Source organism: Schistocerca cancellata, chromosome 5 (genome assembly GCF_023864275.1).
Source record: "Schistocerca cancellata isolate TAMUIC-IGC-003103 chromosome 5, iqSchCanc2.1, whole genome shotgun sequence".
Taxonomy (NCBI): Eukaryota; Metazoa; Arthropoda; class Insecta; order Orthoptera; family Acrididae; genus Schistocerca; species Schistocerca cancellata.
The window spans coordinates 154,425,783-154,449,847 of NC_064630.1; the positions used below are offsets into that span (position 1 = coordinate 154,425,783).

General features: G+C 40.1%; 1 protein-coding gene across 6 annotated transcripts in view; it reads left to right on the top strand.

Moving 5' to 3' along the window:
- Positions 1-23,444, top strand: part of LOC126187868 (synaptic vesicle membrane protein VAT-1 homolog) — a 112,642-nt gene extending 89,198 nt beyond the window's left edge. For 5 of the 6 annotated variants that reach the window (XM_049929191.1, XM_049929193.1, XM_049929194.1 and 2 more), the window contains 2 exons: positions 22,734-22,978; positions 23,052-23,444. In XM_049929191.1, coding sequence (XP_049785148.1) covers positions 22,734-22,978; positions 23,052-23,324 — 518 coding nt within the window. In that variant the 3' untranslated portion in view covers positions 23,325-23,444. The remainder of the gene's footprint in view (positions 1-22,733; positions 22,979-23,051) is intronic. The other variant, XM_049929192.1, reaches the window with a different exon arrangement.
- The last annotated feature ends 621 nt before the right edge of the window (positions 23,445-24,065 follow it).

Genomic DNA, 24,065 nt, shown 5'->3' on the forward strand with positions numbered 1-24,065 from the left:
ATACTCAGAACTGACTGCAAACTGAGCATCATAAATCAGTAACTCTCATTGTTGTTTTTATATTTCTTTCGTAAGTGCACTCAAAACTAAGAAAGTCATTCACAGGCGTTTTCGTGCCTCGCCGATAGTCGAGCAGAACATACAAATAAAAATAAAAAAGAATGTGTGTGTGTGTGTGTGTGTGTGTGTGAGAGAGAGAGAGAGAGAGAGAGAGAGAGAGAGAGAGAGAGAGAGAAATAAAAAGCAATGAGAGAGTGTGTAAAAAATTGTTGTAAAGAAATTGAATCATGGTATTTAAAGAAATCTTTCATTAAAATGACACGTTCCACATCATTACGAAATGTCGTATTCATGATCTATGGAACAAGAGTTAATCTAATGTAATGTAATCTAATCTAATCACATCATATTGATTATTAGCCATGAAGAGTCATGAACTACCGAAAGTTTTGCCAATACCAGTAACCAAATCTAAACTTGAAAATAAAAGACGACAATTTTTGTAATAAACCGTGACTCCTATCAAGACCCTTTCATCCCTGTTATCTAACCACGAAAGATGTCTGATATACCTCCATTCTGAAGTAACAAAGTGTGCATGCATTTAAAGATGAAGTGCATGATGTGAAGTTCTGTGACGGAGATACGAACCCAACACGTAATCCGATTGTTAACTAAGAAAAATCAAATGTTACGTATCGGTTTTTCTTACGAGCCGCTAGGTGTCTGAATCTAAAATAAGGATACAAACTTTTGTGCCTAAGCGACAATCGAACTGCACACCTACCGCGCATCCACGAATATAGCTTAAGTATCAGTTGCTTACTCATGAACAGTAAGATGTGTGCGTGTTTGACCAGAAATAACGACACCTGTTGCGATTGTTGGCAACACATGAACAGACATTGAAATTGCGCGTTAATTTTCACTAGCAGGTGGGTGTGCACTTGATAAAGCTAGAAATGAAATTATGAATATTTTTGTACTGGATCAGGTTTCAGACCCACATACTTACCTTTGGAAGAGAGCTAGAGAAGATTGCAGTCTTGGGAACAGGAACGAAATGACTGAACTATACTGTTCCGAGAGATTCAGATCCTCGAAAGAGGAGATACGAATTCGAATCACAGTCCAGCACCAAATTTTTAAACGTCTCTAGTTCAATCAAGTACAAGTAAAATAAGAGCCCTGTCCCTTTAAATGGCTATCGGTTCATCAAATAAAATAAAATTTCCTAATGTAAGTAAGTTTACTGGCGACTTTATTTCTGTTTACCATGACTTCCGCTTTGTCATTTCCCAACGAAAACTGGCTCTGCTCAGTTGGTTATGAAGGAACGTGATGTTTAATGCGGATTCTGGATTATAACGTCTTTCTCTTGAGGTTACCAGAGGTAAAATAAATCTGTTTGTGCCTCTTAAAAGTAAATGCCTGAACCCACGCATTGCATCTGTGATAGCTCGTTCCACCAGACCATTGTGGCCACATTACCCAGCCCCAGGAGTGTGCTGTAACGGATGATGTGCTTAGCTTACAAAATTAGTCACGGTGGAAAAAATGCGAGTCTATTAAATGGTCAAGTAGAAGCAAGCTTCTGACGCAGAGATTATGCTATTCTCATGTCAGCAGGATGTAAAGACTCTTCTAGGCATCATAGGCTGGATGTGAAGCCATTTTGATTTTTCACAAATTCAGCAAATTTCTTAGTTCGAGAAAATCCACTGTGAAGTGTGAAGTTGCCGGATAATTCGATTATTACTGTTATTATTAATATCATTTTATTCATACTGCTGCTGTAACAAAAGTGCTTGAACATCATTTAGTATCTTTTGGTCACTATAGAAGTAGTTTCCCAAGAACAGGTTCTTTCCCTGTCTACGGAATCCTTTTCATGTTAATATCAAACACCAGCAATTACTCGTAGATTACATTAAAACTAAAGTAATTGACGAAGACGTTACTTGGTAACAAAAACGCACTGCCTTTCTTCATTTACTTTCGCCTAGAAGTGGCTATCGAGTACTGACAAACCAAAAGGCAAGAGATCTTACTGCCTTTCGATATACGTTGCTGTTAGTTCTTCCACATGATTTGGTCGACATGACCTGTTTCAAGTAGTGTATGACAGACAGTGTTTTAGAAAATCTATTGTTTCCCTTTGCAATAAACAGAAGTATTTTCATTCTAAGCTGTCCAAGTACAAAATTTTCGCAATATTAGTGCACATTTAATATTCGCTTCTATAATGTATAAAAGTATTTCACAGTCGCAAAACTCGCATCCGAAACGTTGACCTTACACTTAGTCGCTGACCATAAATTCTAGCTCAGAGTGACACCAGTTTAAATAACCTAATGTAGCGAAGACTGTTTGCCAGTGCTCTTTCTCACCGGAAAATACGCAATTGACTCATTTGGCTCCATAAGTACACTGTAACAGTAATTTCTGTGTGAAATTTGTCAATAAGCTTTCGCCTTCCAACCGGCAAAATACGGAAGAGTACAGCCGGTAAACAAATCACAAATCACGATTTAGTGCCGATAAGACGATTTCTTTAAACATTGTCGAAGCTGAGGGAATTTATTTTCTGCTTAAATCGTCTTAAGCAGCAACGTTCACAGATATCTCAAATAGGAAAAAGCTGAATATCCAGGTACGAAGGTTGTAAAACAAACTTCCCACAGTTTGTGTCAGGTTGATCTTTTCGTCTGATAACACTGCTTAAGTATTTTGTCTAAGAGGTATCACAAGTAGTATCCCTGTAGCTGTGGGAATCATTGGTTGAAAACGAGTTTAACACCAATGGGTACAGTGCTGCTATATTTTCAAAATTATTATCAACTTAAGTCTGAGTTCATCCACAAACTGAGGCGTATTTATAATATTGAAGCTAGACTGTGTATCCTTGTCTTTCTTGAGTGGTCACTGGAAGGCGTTTACACACACGTATACAATACTATGAATACTTCGAACGCTATGGTTAACGTTGCTCTCATAAACTACTTTTTTTTTAAATTCTTCTGGGTCTTAAGCGAGCAATATGTGTTGCAGATACAGTCTCAGACCAAAAAATTGACCGCCGAGTCGTTCACGTAAGGTGGACAATACAGTCATGCTCCTCTCAGAATTCTATGTCTGGCAATATGCTCGATCTAGCAACATGTAGACTGCGGCACTTCCCAGAGGAAGTCTTGACACCAGTCTTAGTACATTACTCTAGACTACGACCGTAGTCTTGAGGTTAAACGCGAGACCAGCTAATATGATATTGTAGATTCGCTTGAATTACACTCATAGCTTCAGCACCGAGAGGAAAGGGGCGATAAAAATTCTGTCGATATGTGCTTTCGGTCGCCAGACGTCATATTAGCTGGTCTCGCGTTTTACCTCAAGACTACGGTCGTGTTCCATCAGCGGTACGAATAAAATGATATTAATAATAACAGTAATAATCGAATTATCCGGCAACTTCACACTTCACAGTGGATTTTCTCGAACTAAGAAATTTGCTGGATTTGTGAAAAATCAAAATGGCTTCACATCCAGCCTATGATGCCTAGAAGAGTCTTTACATCCTGCTGACATGAGAATAGCATAATCTCTGCGTCAGAAGCTTGCTTCTACTTGACCATTTAATAGACTCGCATTTTTTCCACCGTGACTAATTTTGTAAGCTAAGCACATCATCCGTTACAGCACACTCCTGGGGCTGGGTAATATGGCCACAATGGTCTGGTGGAACGAGCTATCACAGGTGCAATGCGTGGGTTCAGGCATTTACTTTTAAGAGGCACAAACAGATTTATTTTACCTCTGGTAACCTCAAGAGAAAGACGTTATAATCCAGAATCCGCATTAAACATCACGTTCCTTCATAACCAACTGAGCAGAGCCAGTTTTCGTTGGGAAATGACAAAGCGGAAGTCATGGTAAACAGAAATAAAGTCGCCAGTAAACTTACTTACATTAGGAAATTTTATTTTATTTGATGAACCGATAGCCATTTAAAGGGACAGGGCTCTTATTTTACTTGTACTTGATTGAACTAGAGACGTTTAAAAATTTGGTGCTGGACTGTGATTCGAATTCGTATCTCCTCTTTCGAGGATCTGAATCTCTCGGAACAGTATAGTTCAGTCATTTCGTTCCTGTTCCCAAGACTGCAATCTTCTCTAGCTCTCTTCCAAAGGTAAGTATGTGGGTCTGAAACCTGATCCAGTACAAAAATATTCATAATTTCATTTCTAGCTTTATCAAGTGCACACCCACCTGCTAGTGAAAATTAACGCGCAATTTCAATGTCTGTTCATGTGTTGCCAACAATCGCAACAGGTGTCGTTATTTCTGGTCAAACACGCACACATCTTACTGTTCATGAGTAAGCAACTGATACTTAAGCTATATTCGTGGATGCGCGGTAGGTGTGCAGTTCGATTGTCGCTTAGGCACAAAAGTTTGTATCCTTATTTTAGATTCAGACACCTAGCGGCTCGTAAGAAAAACCGATACGTAACATTTGATTTTTCTTAGTTAACAATCGGATTACGTGTTGGGTTCGTATCTCCGTCACAGAACTTCACATCATGCACTTCATCTTTAAATGCATGCACACTTTGTTACTTCAGAATGGAGGTATATCAGACATCTTTCGTGGTTAGATAACAGGGATGAAAGGGTCTTGATAGGAGTCACGGTTTATTACAAAAATTGTCGTCTTTTATTTTCAAGTTTAGATTTGGTTACTGGTATTGGCAAAACTTTCGGTAGTTCATGACTCTTCATGGCTAATAATCAATATGATGTGATTAGATTAGATTACATTACATTAGATTAACTCTTGTTCCATAGATCATGAATACGACATTTCGTAATGATGTGGAACGTGTCATTTTAATGAAAGATTTCTTTAAATACCATGATTCAATTTCTTTACAACAATTTTTTACACACTCTCTCATTGCTTTTTATTTCTCTCTCTCTCTCTCTCTCTCTCTCTCTCTCTCTCTCACACACACACACACACACACACACACATTCTTTTTTATTTTTATTTGTATGTTCTGCTCGACTATCGGCGAGGCACGAAAACGCCTGTGAATGACTTTCTTAGTTTTGAGTGCACTTACGAAAGAAATATAAAAACAACAATGAGAGTTACTGATTTATGATGCTCAGTTTGCAGTCAGTTCTGAGTATTATTAGTAACTACGCTCCAGTCCCTAAACCTAGTTACAGAAAGCGAATCAGACGCATTACGTATTCCAGGCCGTAGCAGCCGCGACTTGGAGACACCAGCTATGGTCACTTCCCAGACCGCTGTAGGATCACATCGGTTCGTCTTCTTCCTGCTGGTACTGTAACTGAGATTTGGCAACAAGGCAACGTATGTTTGGCAACTCTGTGATCGACGAGTTACTTCCTGGTGTGCACGGAATTAAGCCTCAAAGTTCACTTGATTTTACCTGCCATTTCCATTGAATAATCTGAGTTATTATAGCTTGAAGGGTAACAAAAGATTGAAAATTTACGGTTTTCAGCCCAAGAAAGTCGTTGCAGGTGGAAATCGCAACTAATCTCGACCTTTAAATAGCGGTTTACGAGTTCTAGTTACTATTGCCGTCGTAATAGGAAGCTGAGACCCATACCCCCTCGCCAGCTCTGTGGTAACGTGCTGACCTGTGTAACAGCGTCTGTTACGGTTCGCAGTTCCAGTCTCACTGACTGAAACGTTTTTATCCCTTCTGTGAAAGAGCTACAAGCAGTCAGATCAAACATCAATACGGAAATCGCAAGAAAATGCTTTCAGCTCATAGTGCAATGTTGAAAAACTTACAATGCTGCACAACAGGTAACGCCTCTTTCCGCTGCTGACAAGCGAATTTTGGGTTTCTAGGAATACGTAACTATATTTATGAAATGCCACATTTGCATACCTCTTGAGTATGACACAGCATACCAATTAAACACAGACCCTATCAAAATCTAAGTGAGTAGTATTTTACTAATTCGTGTCGATAGAGGCATGCTTGTGTACAGATACTTTCGTCGTAAGGTTATCATCGTTAGTTTTATTTCATTTCTTATAATACAGTGCACAATTTTCGTAAGGTTTCCTTTAGTGTTGTTAAAACAATAGTAAACATGAGAGAGAAATTAATCATCAACGATATATGCGAATTCTCTGATGTTACCTATGACAGTTTGACAATGCACATGCAGTTTATTGATTACATGCATGTAGAAAATTTGTTCTGAGTTAAAGCTGTCAATCAAAGTTTGAAGAAGAATAAAATATCACTACCACACGACGGCTAATGTAGAAAATACTTTTCTGACATATTATGGCACGATGCGCTCTCCCTGCACATCTTCGAGATGCATCTGCTGCCTGCTGTCTATTAAACCTGAATAGGACAAAATGTCACAGTAGTTAGTCCTTTTTCCACATGCGACTACTTTGGGTTGAGAAGTGAAGGGAATTTGTTCAAAGTTCCATTAGATTGATAACTTCAGCAGAGAGCAGAATTGCGTTTTAAAAAATGTAGCACTGAATGTATTCGAACTCGCGACATCTTATCTATGCTACAAGCTGACACGGAACTACAACAGCTCCAGAGCGCGGCAACTATTCCTTCAGAACTATTGGAATCCACAGCACTGTGAGATTATGCATATGGCCATGTCTTGACTTCTGAGAGACAAACAGTTACAGCTTTTCTTTTGGACTGAACGACGTTTTCTAGTAACAGATAGCGCAATAGAATAGCTCAAGTGAAAAGGAACACTTCTTATTTAAACTTCTGCATCCTACAATGTTGGCAGTTGTGTGTAGGTGGCAGTAACGTGATTTTATTTCTGTGATTACAAAATAGTCGAATGTATGCACTGGGTAGCCGAGGCAGCTAGTTCATGGTGATTCGGTCAACCAAGTAAATGAATTTACTGAACATGCTGCAAATTACTACAGGGAGCCTGTGTGTCAGAATTCTCATCCAGTGTGGCACAACTGCGTTACGATAGAAAAATGACTCGCAGAGAAGAGGATTTCGTGGTCTGTTGGACGGATGGTAGGTTGTTATACCTATGGTCTGGGTTCGATTCCCACTTCTGTCAATGATTTTAGATAGGGAGAGACAGATTCCATTCTCTCCTGGCTACACCAAGTGAAGGAGATATAATGGCTGCGTGGTCAGAAAATTCACATTAAAGATGATATTCCTTCTTTACCAAGTAGACGGTAGGTTGAACCACAATAAAGTCTGGAGTGGCGACATGTAGAAACTCTACCACCAGTAACCTTTCTTATACTAGTTATTTATTTCAAGTGACGACACAAACGCTATGTATGGTCACAGGACACTTATTCCATCTTTTATTTGAGCTTCTGTATGTCGATAAAATTGGTTCTGAACTGGGAATGCAACTCAGACCGCCCTTAACGCGGAATTTGATCCCTTCGTGGCAATACAGCTCGGCTACAATTTGTTGTTTGTTCAAAACTGCAGATTCCTCAACACCTTCACATATTATGCGTGAATGGGATCGAATCCTGGCCCGGCACTAAAGATTTAATTATGTATTATCAAGCTCTAGCATGAGAACACCTGTCTGCTGGTGGATAATAATTTTGATTTTTAATGTATTTTCATTCGCTGTCACGCTAACGATATCTGACGTTTTTAACTTCCAGTGAGACACAGAACTATTTGCGAGATGACTGTAAGTTCAAGATGCTATTCTGAGCAGCTGGTGGAGAAAAATTCGGTAGCTGACGTCTCTTTGTGTGTAGTCAACAACGATATGTGTGGGGCTCTATTCCCAGTGAGCGCTGAACTCTTCGTCATATTATTTCAGTTCAAACATGCTCACATGTCACTGCTGGTGCAACAAACCCATATTTAACGTTAGTTTTCTCTAGAATATAACAGCGATAGGTGCCGGGTTGGAGTCCTGGGAAGGAAAAAATTAATTTTTCGTCTCGTCATTTCAGTTATAACATCTAGTTACTGCCGCGAAATTCCGATATGTCACATTTGACTGTGCTTCGATAGCAATCCGATTAGGTTCCGGGTTCGAATCCGTGTCCAACACACAGCTTTACCTCACGGCATTTCAAGTAAGTTACTTGTGAAGAAGCAATATTTAACATCTCTCGTAGTTCGTTAACAGGGACAATAGATGCTGGGTAGGAATTCGCGTCTGTTAAAAATGTTTGCGTTATGCAATTTAAAGTTGATATTTGCTAACTGATACTGTCTAAAATCGAGGTATATCACTCTCTGTATGCCTGATCAGGAATGACTGTTAGTTTCCGTCAGTCACGAAATCTTTGCTTAGTCTGCATGAGCTGGGTTTGAATCCATATGCAGAACATGACGGTTCGTCGTGTCATTTAATGTTCATACATATTCTCAACTAGCTGCTCGTGAATAACTTAAATTTTTAATGTCATTTTGTGGTAAATAGATCAAATGGCTCTGAGCACCATGGGACTTAACTTCTAAGGTCATCAGTCCCCTAGAACTTAGAACTACTTAAACCTAACTAACCTAAGGACATCACACACATCCATGCCCGAGACAGGATTCGAACCTGCGACCGTAGCGGTCACGCGGTTCCAGACTGAAGCGCCTAGAACCGCACGGCCACATCGGCCGGCCCCCACCATCTGGTATCAATGCATTACCTTATAATCCATTATATATAATCATTTTCATAGTACACTTGATATTATAGATGAGTAGGACACAAGACAGGACATAGATAATGTCCGTTTGACGTCAACAGTGTGTAACATTTTACTTTTTTGAATAGGACAATGTTCCTCTCCAATAATTTTTAGATTAGTTACAATGAGCTTACGCTGCAAGAGAATTCGCTTGTATTTTTCAATATGTGGTCTGTTGTCGGTTTGAAGGCCTTCCATAACATCGGCAACGTAGTGCAACTCCACCGAGAGCTGTCTGGAGTAGGGTGGGGATAGCAATGTGAAAGTTGCGAGCTGTCGAAGACGATCTTCATATTCCTAATGCGATTAGGACATCGTATACTCTTGACGACGTTTAGCACCTGTGCGGTCAGTCACCCAATTTCAGAATTCATTTTGAGTAATCCTGTTAAATTCCCAAAATATTGTCTTTTTATATTGATGAGTAATATGGATAGTCGTCACGTTCATGTGCCGTCTACAACGCAAATTTAATGTTACTATCCTAGGAACTAACCTGCAATACGTTTTGTATTTCATAATCGGAACTATCTGCATTAACCGTCATCAGAGCAATGTCAGGGAACAGAGTGCAGCAGTGCCTACTTGAGGACCTGCTTGAGTCGTGTTCTAAGGAAAGGGTAGTTGCTGGTTCACATTATATTACACTAGCGAGAAGTACCGACTTTTCCTTTTCTCTGCAAACATCCAGAACTAAATGCTAAGAATATATTTTCATTGTGCCAACTCAAAGATCAATAGATATGGATATAGATATAGATTTTTATATTTAAAGCCATTCTCGTTCTGCGTTGGAATAAACATCATTCATTATTTGCTTGTTCTTGTTACGATTGTTATTGTCATTCTCTCACTCGCAAGAGTCTTATGCTGATGCTGTATGAATAAATTATGCCATTGGACACAAAGCGGTTTAGTTTTGAGACCTAACCCACGAGGGGGGAAGGCACAGTGGTCTGCTTCAGGAATTCCAAGCAATAAAACACAAAAAACAACCCAGGAAGGGTTCGAACAGCTACTTTCACGCAGAGACATGCATTTGGAATCTGTTCATCGTTACGGGGTCAAACAAGAGGGTCACATTACTGAAACAATGATCGGGCTACTTAGTATATAATAGAGCATACAGATTTCAAGGAGGAAACGTATGAAGACGCAGACTTCCTCGTTATCAATATGTGCGGCATATCTTTCGTGTTAACGAAAGTAAATTCCCGCTTTACCTCTTCTTACGTGTCAAATGAAATGAATGCCATGAGGAATAGAATATTTGTTGACTGCGTCTCTTCTTGCTTCCATCCTTACCAACATATTTCTTCATTCTCGTGGTAATCATGACAATCTATGTGCATGCTGCAAACGATTGCAAGTGGACAAATTCGACATCGAGGTGCAAAGCGTTTGGTATCTTACATTATATTCAATTCGAATAAGATTCCGGTGTATTTTTACTTCGTTTGTATTTTTAGATGATTATGAACGTTACGGAAATTTATCTCACATGCTTTATGTTGAATGAGAAACATTGAATGATCCGTTTTGCTTTCCCTACGTTGAAATGATATAATGTCGGCGTCAACAGCCTTCTTCCACGCCGGAAGCTGAAACTTGTATCATTCTGGATTAATGATAATTGAATGTCTCATATGTATACATAGCCCACAAGGCGACGTCAGAAACCACCAGGGGAGAACGCCGCATAAAAACCAAACGTGCGCGCGCGTCTCCACTCTGAAGAACCGTATCGGAGAATCACGGCAAGCATTTCGCTGAAGAGCTGCCTCGTCAGAGAGCCGAGAAATGGCAGCGTCGTAGCAAGTATTTGTCAACACTCTGATAGTGCATTTACTTCCGGGTGTAGGTCGGCGTTACCTCGCTAAATTCACTTAACATTCGTTTTCCACATCGAAGACTCGTACGATATAATCCACTGCAAGATGACACAATTAGAAAGTATATTTAATTTCTGGACTCCAAGAACGGCGTTCTTCACATAAGTAACACCTGTTTGTGTGTGCATTCGGGAGGACGATGGTGCAATCCCGCGCCCGGCCATCCTGATTTAGGTTTTCAATGATTTCCCTAAATCGCTTCAGGCAAATGCCGGGATGGTTCCTTAGGAAGGGCACGGCCGATTTCCTTCCCCATCCTTCCCTAATCCGAGCTTGTGATCCGTCTCTAATGACATCGTTGTCGACGGGACGTTAAAACAGTAATCTCCACCTCCTCTGTTTCTGTGTTTAAGGTTGCGTTTTGAGGCTCAGGCAACATCGCAGTGACTATAGTCCGCCTCTGGCCGCCAGTGTGTCGTTAGCACAGAGGTTCCCTTGTGCGTTGCAGTGCTTGTACTATAAGTTCGAATCACGGTAGAAGCCGCTGACTAAAACATTTTATTTTCCATTTTAATTAATGGAGTTGCAAACTGCTAGTAAACATTTCTTATGCGAAATCTGAAGAATGCCTTTAAACATCAATCTTTGTCCGATTTCGACTTAGTAAATTAAGTTAATATCATGGATTTCTGCTTTGCAAATTCCAAGGTGCTTCACTGTAAAATAGGTCCTGAAAAGACTCAAACCGACTGTCAACGATATAAATTTGAGCTTTGTTCGTCATATAGGTCTAACATGTCAGAAGGTTGTTTATGAAGTGCACATGTTCATTAATATAGTTCACATCTTCTAAATTTTTGCAATAGCGTTTAACTGTAGACGTTTTCTAACACCGGCGTTAGCAATTCCTTTCCGTTCTCTGAAACCTTCAAAACGACAAATTTTTCTGGTTTAAATCTGATGACATTAACTATCACTTCCGATCAACAATAAATACTTCATGAACCCATACATGGAACTCCAAATGTGCAGTGTGCCTGCACTGTTACAGAGCATGCATTGCAAGGTATTCACACAGTTTATCGCATAGACTTACCATAAGGAATGAAACAAGAACTGTAATACATTTTACACCACAGACGCTCACTCTGGCTTGACGAAAACATCCAATCATTGACCAAAAGTTGCACAAATAATTAAGTTTGAAAGGAAAAGAAACGAGGTATGAAGCATTTATAAATTCATCGAATGTAGTGAGGTGGTTTAATTTCGTCCCAGTCTATAAAATTAATTTCGGGCCATACTCAGCTCTTGCCGATTACCCGCCTACTAATCAGGGCGTCTGTCTCCTATGCTTTTGAGCGTGAATGGAAATTGTAGAAATTTTCTGTGGAGCAACATTTAATAATAAAGCGTTTCAAATCATCAAAAGCGATGAGCGGTAGCAGGCGCTTTCGATAAAGAACGGGGGAGTGCAGCGCCGCTGCTGTCGCCACGGCCGCTGCCAGTAGCCAGCAAATGGATCCCGGAGCTTTGCCGCATACGGCGTCCAGAGGAGGACAGTCTGCAGGAAATCTGCCGCAAAATCGTTACTAGATAAAATTTTGATATCGGTGTGTCACAAAGCGAAATAGATTGAATCTGCGCTACCATTACATTCACGTCTTCAGCATTCAGACAGAAGAGGCTATAAAAATATTTTATGCCAGCTGCTCTCGATCCACTGACATTATGAACAGAAACAACGCACGCTACCGCTAGACCACAGGCGTAATCAGCCTAGAGTCTCTCTATCTTGGGACAAGTTTTCCTCCAGGAAGTGCCGCAGTCTACAGTGTTGCCAGATTGTGCAGATAACCGGACTTAGAGAATTAGCGAGTTGGCCAGTTTCTTTGTCCCATGTCGCGATCGGCGCGGATTTAGCCTCTGAAGCGGCCGGCCGCCGGTCAAGTTTTATGTCAAAGAGTGTACATGTGTGCTAAGTCTAAACCGATTCGTACGAGTGACGAGCTTCAAAACCTCCCACAAAAATGTGGTGTTCTCCTTTTTTTCCTGTGAAATTCAAACAAAGCAAGATTTTTTTCTAGCGGCTAAAACTTATCTTACCCCAAGGTCCGATACACTGGTAGCTGTATACTTCGGGAATACTCCTATGAGTACAACTTTACTACTCATATGGTAGCCATCGATACTTTGATGGCATGGGAACATTCCTAGTCTCCACAAACTTATTAAAGCGGTGTGCCCCGTGACGTCACCTGCTGAAGAAGTAGATCTTAGTATCGTTAACTTCGCTAGAACCCATTCTTCTGAAGAGACGATTTTTATGCATATAAAACGTGTTACTTATTGCAATCGAACGGGTACCGCCAGTGAAATAATAGACCACTAAACAAATGCAGCACACGTCTAATTTATAAAGTGCGACAGGGAATTTCTACAAAATAGCTCAGATAAAAATACGTTCCAACAGCAAGCCGCTGATGGCGGTAGTCTCGAAATATCCCGAAGCGGGAAATAAACAGTACTTTACTCCGATTTGGTCCACGAAACTATTAGCCATACTGAAATGAAAATATATGGTTCTATAAAACTTCAAGTCTCCAACACCTACGGTGTGTTGGCCTAAATGCAGACTGAAGCGATGAATGCAAATATGTACCAAGGGTGGGATTCGAACTCGAGTCTCCTGCTCACTAGGCAGATGCAGTAAGCAGTACGTCATCCTATCTTTGCATCTTCGAATTATCTGGAACATCTGCAAGCCATATCGATGTGTCCTTATATAGAGAATCATACGCCGTTTCAATTTTTTCCTAGTATTATCAGTCTATGTCACAAGTATCTGACTTGAACATCCTAAATATACGCTGAAGGAAGATATAAGCTGTATGGCAACCTTTAAGCTACCTGGTTAAAATGACAACTTCATTCGGCTAACAGATAACATACCGTCATTCGGCAGACAGAAATCAAACAAGATGTTTTATTCAAATAAAGAATATTCTCATTGAGACACAGTTCCTAACACACAGTGCACTACGCAAGTACGTAAAATTCTCTCATACAGCTTAGTATGATGCACTGTACAGTAGCAACAAAGTCTCAATATACTGTTTTAGTAAACTAAAAAGTGTTGTTTTAGATCTGCATAGCCAAAAGAAGATTATTTACTCTAACTAACAGCTTAATGTCGAATTCAGGTTAACATTAATTATCGCTATCAAAACTGTGAAATATAGCCTGTCATTTCTTGTAGAACTTTCACCCTATGATTATTAAATTTCTAAACGTAGAGTTCCCGTAAAATTCTTCAGTCGTAAAAGCACAAACATATTCGTTACAGGATTGCAGATGTTATCCATTTTTGATGATTACTGCTCTTTAAAGCAACAGATACATCACAGAACACTATGGAAGGTGGATGCAAAAATACAGTAAGATTTCCGTGTTCAATCACAGCGGAATCGGTGCATCTTCTACACGGCCGTTGACAGCACATTCCCCGCTGTACCCTGGCTCACTTCTTCTGCGCTAGAGGGCAGTTGCCTTGTTTTGGTAGGAAACTCAGTTTTCCGTCACATGACTGGCCGTCGTCGAATCATCGTAGTCCGGACACGCCCATTTTGCACGTCATATAAAGGCACACACGGAAAAATTTTTCTGCAGTTGCGTCTTAGTGCACAGTTCCATTGTAAGTATTATTTTCGATGTAACGTAATGTATTGGTTTTATTACGATGGAATCTTATGATGGAGTGTGTAGTCTAGTCCTTGTGATTTTGAGGTGACTTAAGAAACTGGATTAGTGTTTTGGGTTGGAAGTGCGTAAAATGATGTAGGGCTATATTTTACTGTAATCTTAATACAGCCGTAAAAGTTACTGAAAGCGTTTACTTTTTGTTAATACTGAATATACTCCAAAATAGTAGGCGTTGAGGAGTAACGGTAAATGTTCCGGGTCATCAGTCAAATTGCTCAGACTTTTGGAATCGTGCTGATACAGAAAGTTAAGATTCTCAGACTTTATGTTAAATGACGCGTCGATATAAGCTCTCTGGTAAATTCTTTACGTGCTACGGTAGTTAAATGCAAGGGGCTGGGTTTGAATTCAGGTTCAGCTCGCAGTGTTCTGTTAGGCAGCTTTCCGATACCATACCATAGCTGTGCAGTGAAATATTCATTGATGTGATTATCTCGGTGATGGATAATTAAAAACTGGCTGTATTCATATCTGATAACGGAACTGTGCCACACAATTCGTGGCTTCATTTTCCTCACAATTAACGAACCTCAAAGTCTTCTAAATTAGGAAACACTTTCTTCTCTTTAGGCTGCTTTATTCTTTAATTGGAGGACTAGATTGTTACGATCGTGTGGCCATTTTAAAGTGGTACAGAACAATCTTCAGACATAAAATAGAATGCCCTACACTAGTACATCACACAAAAGCCCATTGCGACATTGCAGTATGTGTACTGCTATAATGATGTATTTTCTAATATGAAAACCACGAATGTTTCTCACGCAGCACATTAAAAATTCAAGACTCGTTCTAGCAAATGTTGACGAAATATGACGGACAAACGAATAAAACAGATTTGAGTGGAAGAAGAAATAGCTTTGTTTCGCATTGCTACGCGATCTCGATCTTGTTCACGCTTAGTATTAGTGCAAAATTACATTTTACCAAAAACGTGAAACGCAGAGATGGAAAACTAGTAAATAAGACTAAAATAGATATTTCTGTAACTGAAAGAATAACCTAGTTACCCAGATACCCACTGTGTGTGGCTTGTTTTTTGGATCATAGTTTTAAAATATTGGTAACTGTTTTTTGATCAGGCAGGACAACCACCTTCAGCCACAAACCGTGATTTTTATGGAAATGCACGATGTATTTCAGCGAAGGGGCCCATCTTCAGGTTCTTTGACAGTTCATGTCACCTTTAAACCATGTCGTTTATATTTAGTTGTAGACGTATGGTTCTGGATAATATTTATGTGCAAATAGACAATTCAAACGTGGTGTGCCTTCGGCGGGTAATGCTCTTGCTGTTAAGGGACTCTTAAAAACCCGCCTTCACGCATTGGGTAGCTAAAATTCAACCCGGTTTCTGGGACAGTCTATGGTACATAACCTTATAAAACCGAAATTGGTGGAACAAACAGGGTTTATGCCCGAAAAACAGAGCTGCAAAGCTCATACGCAGTATGTAATAAATTCTTCACCATTTCTTACGCCAACTGGTTTGTTTTTCTAGGTGATTACCGGCAACCATGGATCTGCTTCCTCTACAGTTTACTGCGCCTAGTGTGGTAAGGCACCGTGAATGTAACAATACAGAATATTTAATTTTCACTTAAAATACTATGCCAGAGAAGTTTAATATCAGTTATTTATTGATGGTATTTAGTTGCTTCCGCAACATTCCGTTGTGGATAATTTAATTTAGCAGCTCCACATGTCTTAGATGGCTTAACGTTGTGTAATGCTGACGTACTAGTCAAAAATCATAGTGTAGACTGTAGAACTCGTATCTAGACATCCTACGGGGCCATATAACTGCGTCTCGAGCCGCCTGCAAAAGTTTAACACCAATGTCGGTGTGGAACTGTCCAAGGTAGTACGCAGTTTCATACAAACTTTAACGATAAATCTAATGTAGAAATACGCTACGGTTAAGATTCTGTGTTGAAGCTGACTTGAATTTCTTAAATGTTTGTTTATGGACCTCGGTCTTTAGGTTCGGACCGAATAATCAGTATTAGCTGTGCCGACGCATTTTGCGTTTTATTTTTCCCCAGTGGCTGTGTAGGACATCACGACCTTTGATACATTAATAACTGGATGCGAAACGTCTGGTAGAACAAATACCGCCTTCGTTCAGTTGCAGGCGGTTCGAATATAAAATAATTAATATATTTTTAATTGTTTGCAAATAGTGGTATAAGAAAAATGTTTGCAGATTCGTTCAACTGACTTCACACGTCCGGTACCGTCAGTCACACTAACAGCGCATGGCAGTATCAGCAGAATAAAGGTAAACAAACGTACCGTATTTCACTTAAATGGTAAAATGTTTCTTCTGCCACATACGAGTTGATGTAATTAGCTGCCTTTCAAGAACCGTAGATACTAAATGGACTCGCTACTCTGCTTCTGAATGAGTTACTGTCTCCTTAAAACGAATAGGAAAAAGCGTAAATCAGCGCTGTAGCAAAATAGTTCGTCCTCAGACGCAATACTTAAATTGTGGTATAATTGGCGACATGGTGTATTAGTAATAACTTGTAAAAAATACAAGGACTTAACACTCAGAATACAGCTTCCCTTCTCAACGACCTGCCATGCTGTTTACCCCAGTTTTATTCAAATGCTGTCCATTCAGATCTCATCACCGTAGCCTCTCACTAACCTTCAAAATGAGAACCCTCTTGTATCGAAATGAAGTGCGGGCAAGTGTGTGATTTTTCTAACATTTACAGCTATACAGTAAAAATGGAGATAACGATACTTGTTTGCTGCTGCGATGAATGAGCCGTAGCTTAATCTGCTTAAATCACAAACCCAATTTCCATCGCCGCTTGCCAATAATCTCCCTGCAGTCAGGCACAGTGAATTACTGAATGTTTCCGAATGTCTTCATAGAAAATGACTCTGAGAAGTTGAGGAAACTTTCTGTTCACTAACCACAGAGTAACAGTATTAACATGTTAGCTGCGTATTTTCTTGACTGATTCTTCCAGAAAACGTATTTGCTGCGTCTTTATAGACAAGGTAGTACTAAGCTTTCCTACTTCTGCAAATAACCTGAATTTGAGACCCCGGAACATCCAAATGCTTAAACGAATGTTTAATCGTGATAGGCTCGAAATAGTTTCATATTCGTGTTGCAGGTAACAGAGGCGCCACTGCAGAAAGCTATTTGCGACGACCACGTCGAGGTTGAAGTACATTACTGTGGCCTGAACTTCACAGACCACTACTTGCGGTTGGGTATAATAAGGAACAGACTGTTCCCGGTTATCATGTTCCGGCATCGTAACACGTGTGGGCAATGCAGTCACCGATCTGCAGGTAAGACACGCTTTTTCCAGCATTTCTGTAAGCTTTAGGAGTAAAGCTAATGTTCTGATATTCTGTTACAGGCGGGCCAGAAAGTGCTCTGTCTGCAAATGCAAGGTGGTCTGTTTAGGCATGTTGTCCACGTCCAACGCAAGTACGGCTTTCTGCTGCCGGAAGATATTAGCCTAAAAGATGCCGTCAGTCTTGGTCTAAACTTCGTTGTGGCCCACTTCTGCCTGTATGAATTCGGATGCCTTGCTAACGCGGACAAAGTATTTATGCAGTCGGTCGCAGGTAAACTTTAATTACGTGATGCAATTTTCACTAGGCTCATTCTCGTATACTAGTGCATATTTTTATTCCATTTTCGATGACTTAGTCATTAGGTGGCATGCGTACTACCATTTTCATTGCGGTGGTGTCGCTGCGTTTGATCGTACACACACCTACCGTAGCGTAACAGTGGAACGAGATATTCTCGTATGACGTCGAGCATAAATTAACTGGGACAAGGAGGGGATTCAGCTATTCGGTATAGTTCTTTCTCGTTGACTCACAGTAGAAAACGTGGCCAGCGATCATGCTGAAACTGCCAGGACACAAAATAAAACTATGTGCGAATTTGACATGTTGTACATCACGTTCGCCTGCCACCGAAATTTTCATTTCATCATAACCGGTAGTGTAATCTACCACCTGTCATTACCAAACATTGCAGCTGTAGATTATAGCCACAAAATAATTATGAAGTGCAGCAGTCATTAGTCAGGATTCAAGATGGGGCGGTTGAAACAATTAATGGAAACAGGCTGGTAATGCGGAAATGTTAGTTCAGAGTTACGTGTTGGGAAAGTATAAATCCGCCTGACAAATTACGAAAATTGAACTTAAGTAGACCCTTTAAAACAAGAATAGGCACAGCAAATGCAGACAGTTTATATGGTGTAATGATCGTTGTAGTAAATTAGATTGAAACTATTGAAATTAGTTTTGAAAGACGTTTTAAGAGAAAATATTTTAAGTGGTAAATTTAGCATTAGGGTTAACTCCTTTAGACAAGTTGCACCAGTACTCTGTAAGATCATTGTTTAAAAATTAGTGCGGTTGACTGCGGATAATTATTTAGCGATTTAAATCGCTAATTAGCGTCCACCCATGGAACAGTATTAAGCAAAAATTTGTTAGAGCTTGTTCTAAGTATTCCTGAGCATATGTTAACGGTATACTTCGATGAAGTACAACTAGGTACATAGGATGCAGGCGACTGCGTTATTGTAAGTAGAATTGGTGATAATTCATATAACTTTAGTGGTATTCAGAAATGGTCTTAAGCGTTGCCGACAGATTGGGAATTAACGTTCATCACAATACGTTTAATGGACTAAGCGACCTGGTGAACTGAAATATTTTACTTTAAAATAAGATATGCAGGACTCTTAAATGTACAGAATTACTCACACATCAGCTTCGCGATTTCGGTATGGAATATTTGGATGTAAATCGCATTACTTCAGCTTGCATTACTTCAGCTCACTGACGCTGAAGTCAGTTTTTAGTATCTTCGTTACTTCGATATAAATCCGTCTCATTTCAGGTGGTGTCGGCACGGCACTCACCCAGCTTGCTCAGACAGTGGACGATGTCGAAGTTGTAGGAACAGCTTCTGAATCAAAGCATGAAAAACTCCGCTCTCTTGGCGTAAAGCGGGTATTCCGTCATGATGAAAACTATGAAAATGAAATATTGCAACATTACCCTGAAGGTGTTGATATCGTGGTAAACACCAATGGTGGAAGCGATCTTGAGAAGTGCTTAAAAATTCTCCAACCTTTCGGAAAGTTGGTACTGCTAGGTAAGTACAAAAAAGAGGAACATATTAATAACAATCGTGTTGCCAGTTGCTACTTTTAGAAGCTATTCTATGAAGAGTAGTGATGTCATAAGACACCAAAAATTTAACAGAAGTCATACCTTTTCCGAATATAATAGCTCAAATGGCAGAACTCTTTCCTTAATCTCCTGATATGGTACAGGTCCGTTGTAAAACAATGTATTTACAATATCAGTTAAATAATTCCTTGCAATAGTATTAATGTCAAATAATACACGTTGCTAGTGATTATCTTGGCGACAAAAGTGAATTGTTACTGGTATGACACAATGCATCGCATAACGTTGGGTGTGCTGAGGTAACGATAAAGTACTATCAATACAGGCAAAGAGCAGCTGAAATTCCATAACTTAGGACGGAATCTAAGGGGACACCGTTTCTCTTTAGACTGCTTTCATTCTATCATTCTCTCCATGTCTGCATAACTTAGGTCAAATATCTGTTAGGATTATAATTAAGCTCCCGTAATTGTAATTCCGTTACTTTGGGCTCCAGGTGAACTAATGTTAGATGCCGTCGATATCTCCTTAACATTAGCTTTCTACTGGTAAGGGTGTTTGCAATCGACCGGTTTTCTCATCTAACCTTTCAGATGCTCAGTGTCTCTTGTCCCCTTAATTATCAACGTTCTCAGGTTTCAAACGCATAAAATTTCTACTTCACTTTACGAAGCTCAGTTTCATTTGCATACTAACATGTAGTCAACACTAAAATATAAAGGGGTTCCTAAACGGTACAGTTATACAAAATTTGATTTTAAATGTATTAATATTTCTGTCATAAACATGATGTATCCGTCCAGGACGAAATAAAATTACCGCACTGTTACAACCCATCGTTTTAGAATGATGTAACTTTAGTGGAAAATTGCAAGTCCTGTGAGTGGTTAAATTACATCCACTCGGATATGTCCATATTTATATAAGACCCACAGACTAAATCTGCGACAAAGGAAACTTGTCTAATAGACGATTCAATTAAGGGCCGTCACACTACATAGGATTTGAAATCCTGTACTGCTGAACAGGGCACTTATCAACTTGTAAAATAGTGTATGCTCAGTAGGAAATTGATCTGTGATAACGTGTCCTACCAACTCGTGTAGAAAATGCTGTGAACTCTTCTTACGACCGTTGCATTAAGCGCCGAAGAGCTTCATAAGTATAACGTGGTAACGTAGCCTCCACGGAGCATGTGATGACATGCAATACTGATATTGTTCAGGCGTCAGCATAAGCAAGACATCTTCACTAATTTCCACTACAAAATTATAGGTGGAAACTGTAATAGAGAATTTGAAGTCGAAGGTAACAACGGCGTAGTCTAACCAGTGTAGAAATCGGTGGTCCAATAAGGGTGGAAAGCCGTGTTAACCTTCCTCAATCTGTAAAAAAAAAAAAAATTCGGTAAGTATGTGATGTTGCTATTATGTCCGCCGGCATTCGTTTCAGCTCAGTGCAGCAATAATTTCCTGGAGCCACTGTGCAGCAAACGTGGCTCCCACTCCCCCAAATTGGGGAAGGGTTCTGGTACCGTCAAGTTAGGGCGGTGTTGGTGTCCTCATGTCACAGTCCAGGACAAGGCTGTCGTATTTGGCGTGACACGTAGAAGCATTTTGTGAAGAAAAACGTATTGTTTCTCTGGCCTGATTCTCGAAGAAAACATTCTGGCTCTGTTGATATCCATTTGTTTGTGGGATCTGTTGTATATTGACGAGTTCATAATTACTGTACAGGCGATAAAAAACCCACTATTTCGGAGACAAAATTAGCGAATAGATATCATTCGATGGTTAAATAGGTTGAGATCAACGTCACTCAGTGCAACCGCATGTTACAGAAACATCTGCAGTATATTATGCTAGCCGTCTTACCGCGTGTGGCTCAGGGTACTAAATTTACCAGGTTGCTGTCCTAGGCGCGAATGATGGGTGGGCAGAAAGATTGTTAGTAAGTCTTTGTGAACTCCTTCGTAATTTTACATTTAGTTTCCATCAAGATATACATAGGAAGTAGTTTACTGGTTAACTCCTGTAAGAACGTTCGCCCTTAGAATCTGAACAGTAAGCATCTTGCAGCGTCTGCCACGGGAACTGAGACTCTGATGCTTTTGTCTTACACGAACCTGCAAAGAAACGTGCTACTTTCCTTTGGATATTGTTTCTTCTACCAGTCGTATCAGGTACTGGTCAGACTGGTCTAACTAGGGCTTTGAAAACTTCTTCAGAACTCTGCAAACCTTTCCCCAAGGACTCTTTAATCCTTCAAGTACCGGTGGTTTCCGCCTGATCACCATTTTTAAATAATACCGGTCCCTTCAGTATAGCAGCTGATGCTTTTGACAGATAGGGATATGAGGTACTTCTACAATGATTTTGCTATGTGACTAAGATCCTGTCGTTCAGTTATTGTAGTGTAAATTTGAGTAGGTACTTCTGCTGTGATTCCGAAATGAAACCTCTGAAGCATCATGCAGTTCTGAAAAAACATTGAACAAATTTTAGATCCATTTTTGCTTACTCAGGCTTATGATCAGTTTAAAGCATGTTCATGGCCGCAACGAGATGTGGAATTTCCTAGGCAAAACCAAATTTGCTTTGAAATACATAAAGTAAAATACTGGGTCACCGACAGCTGTCAGTGGTCAACACTGTGTTTACGTTCGACAATTTCTTATTGCATGCGATGTTACTGATAAGTTAATTTGTGAAGAAAAATTCTGTATTGTTGGGACTCCAGGCAAAAGAAATGATGATACGAAGATACAAACAGCTTTAACATCAATCGGGAAAGGTAAACAATTTGGAGCATGAAATGAGATCTTTGAATGCGACTATACTAGAAAGGTTGTTCTGTCAGTACTGGGCGATAACACCAAACGAAATGAGTGACTGTTGGTCTTCTTTTCATCCGTAGTGTTGTTTCATGCACGAAAATTGTTGCCGTTGCTGCGTCCACTTGTTTGGAACTAGTTGATTATAGCCCCGTGTCTTACTTTCCTGCATAATCTCCTTCCTAATAAATTGAAAGCGTACAATGTTTCTTAGGTGTAGTTCAGCTGCAAGCATTCATAAACGGCCCTGGTAACTGTACGCCACTTGTTACTCAGCACGGTTCTCTTGTAGAATAGTGTCTCAAACGGGTTAGTGAACCCGTTTGTATCAGCTCTTTGCCGTATGCTTTTCTAGCATAATTTGTTAATGACTTCTTTTCAGGGTCGAACAGCACAGTTACATACTCAAAATATACATCATGGGGGTTAATGCGACCTAAATGGGACAGCGGATCGGTGTCTTCTGCGGATGTAGTTGGTAAAAACTACTACATAGCAGGAGTGAACATTGGCATATGGTTAGACCTTCATCCGGAGGCAGTGCAGCGATCTCTAAATGAAATATTTAAGCTGTATTCCAGTGCCAAAATACAGCCATGTATTCACGCTGTTCTGCCCTTCGAAAAAGTGAGTACACTGTGCTAAGTATTTAGGAACATCCTAGGAAAAAGTCTCCTCTGTAACACTTGGATACTTGCAGGTGGCTGAAGGCATGACGCAACTATGCAGACGTGAGAACTTCGGAAAAGTGATTCTGGAAGTCAAGCGGAAGGCAGCAGAGACACCAGCTGTGGAAGTTCAAACTGCGGTAGAGCCACAGCCAGCAGCAGTGGAGGATCCAAAAGAAAAAGCTGACCCAGAAGTGCAGAAGGAAGACTCCGCGTCTTCTGCGGAACCAACGGTGGTCGAACCTCATCTGGAACAAGTAAAAGACACTGTCGCAGAGGGTACGACTGATGTCAGCGCTCCTTGATAAGGCGCAACTGGGAATTTCAGGCTATATAGCGCAGTCAGTACAGATACTTCAGCTAAAAATTTATGGTTTTAATGGCTCTACATGGTAAAACTTTTAACAATAGCAATTGCATATTATCCGGTGCTGTAAACTTAGAAAGCCAAATGGCATTTTTAATGAAGTTTATAATAAACAAAAATTGAGCAGCGAGTTATTCACTCAATGTGTGAAACACCCCACCCCACAAACGTCATGTAGTGAACATGACGTACATACATGTATCGGTTCTCCGAAGGTAAAACATGTCTAACTGTAGGCAGAGTAAATTTAACCTCTAAAGCTAGACCAGTGTGTACAGTTCAGCCACCTTGAGTGTGCAATATTGGTAAATGGAAGACGCCAAGCGAATGCTGGGTACTTCAAGAATTTGCAAATCTGTTTCGTGGTGATAGAACCCTATAGGTAATTCTGTTCCACTTTCTGCAGCTGGATCCATTTCCCTTCCTGTACTCAATCTTCCAGACATTTTTCTGCGATACAGCAAGATCTTCCACATTTCTTTGTGGACTGTAGGTTGCACATGACATATGTTAATGTATATCCGTTGCTCAAACAGGAAATAGTTCAGTCTTAAAAATTAATGGGAATGCTTTACTCCTTGTCATAGCGGTCTTCGATCTTTCTTGAACAATGATATAGGGGTGTCGAACCCTTCCATGAGAAGAGCCCAGTTTTGGCAAGTAAGTCTAATTGTTGGAG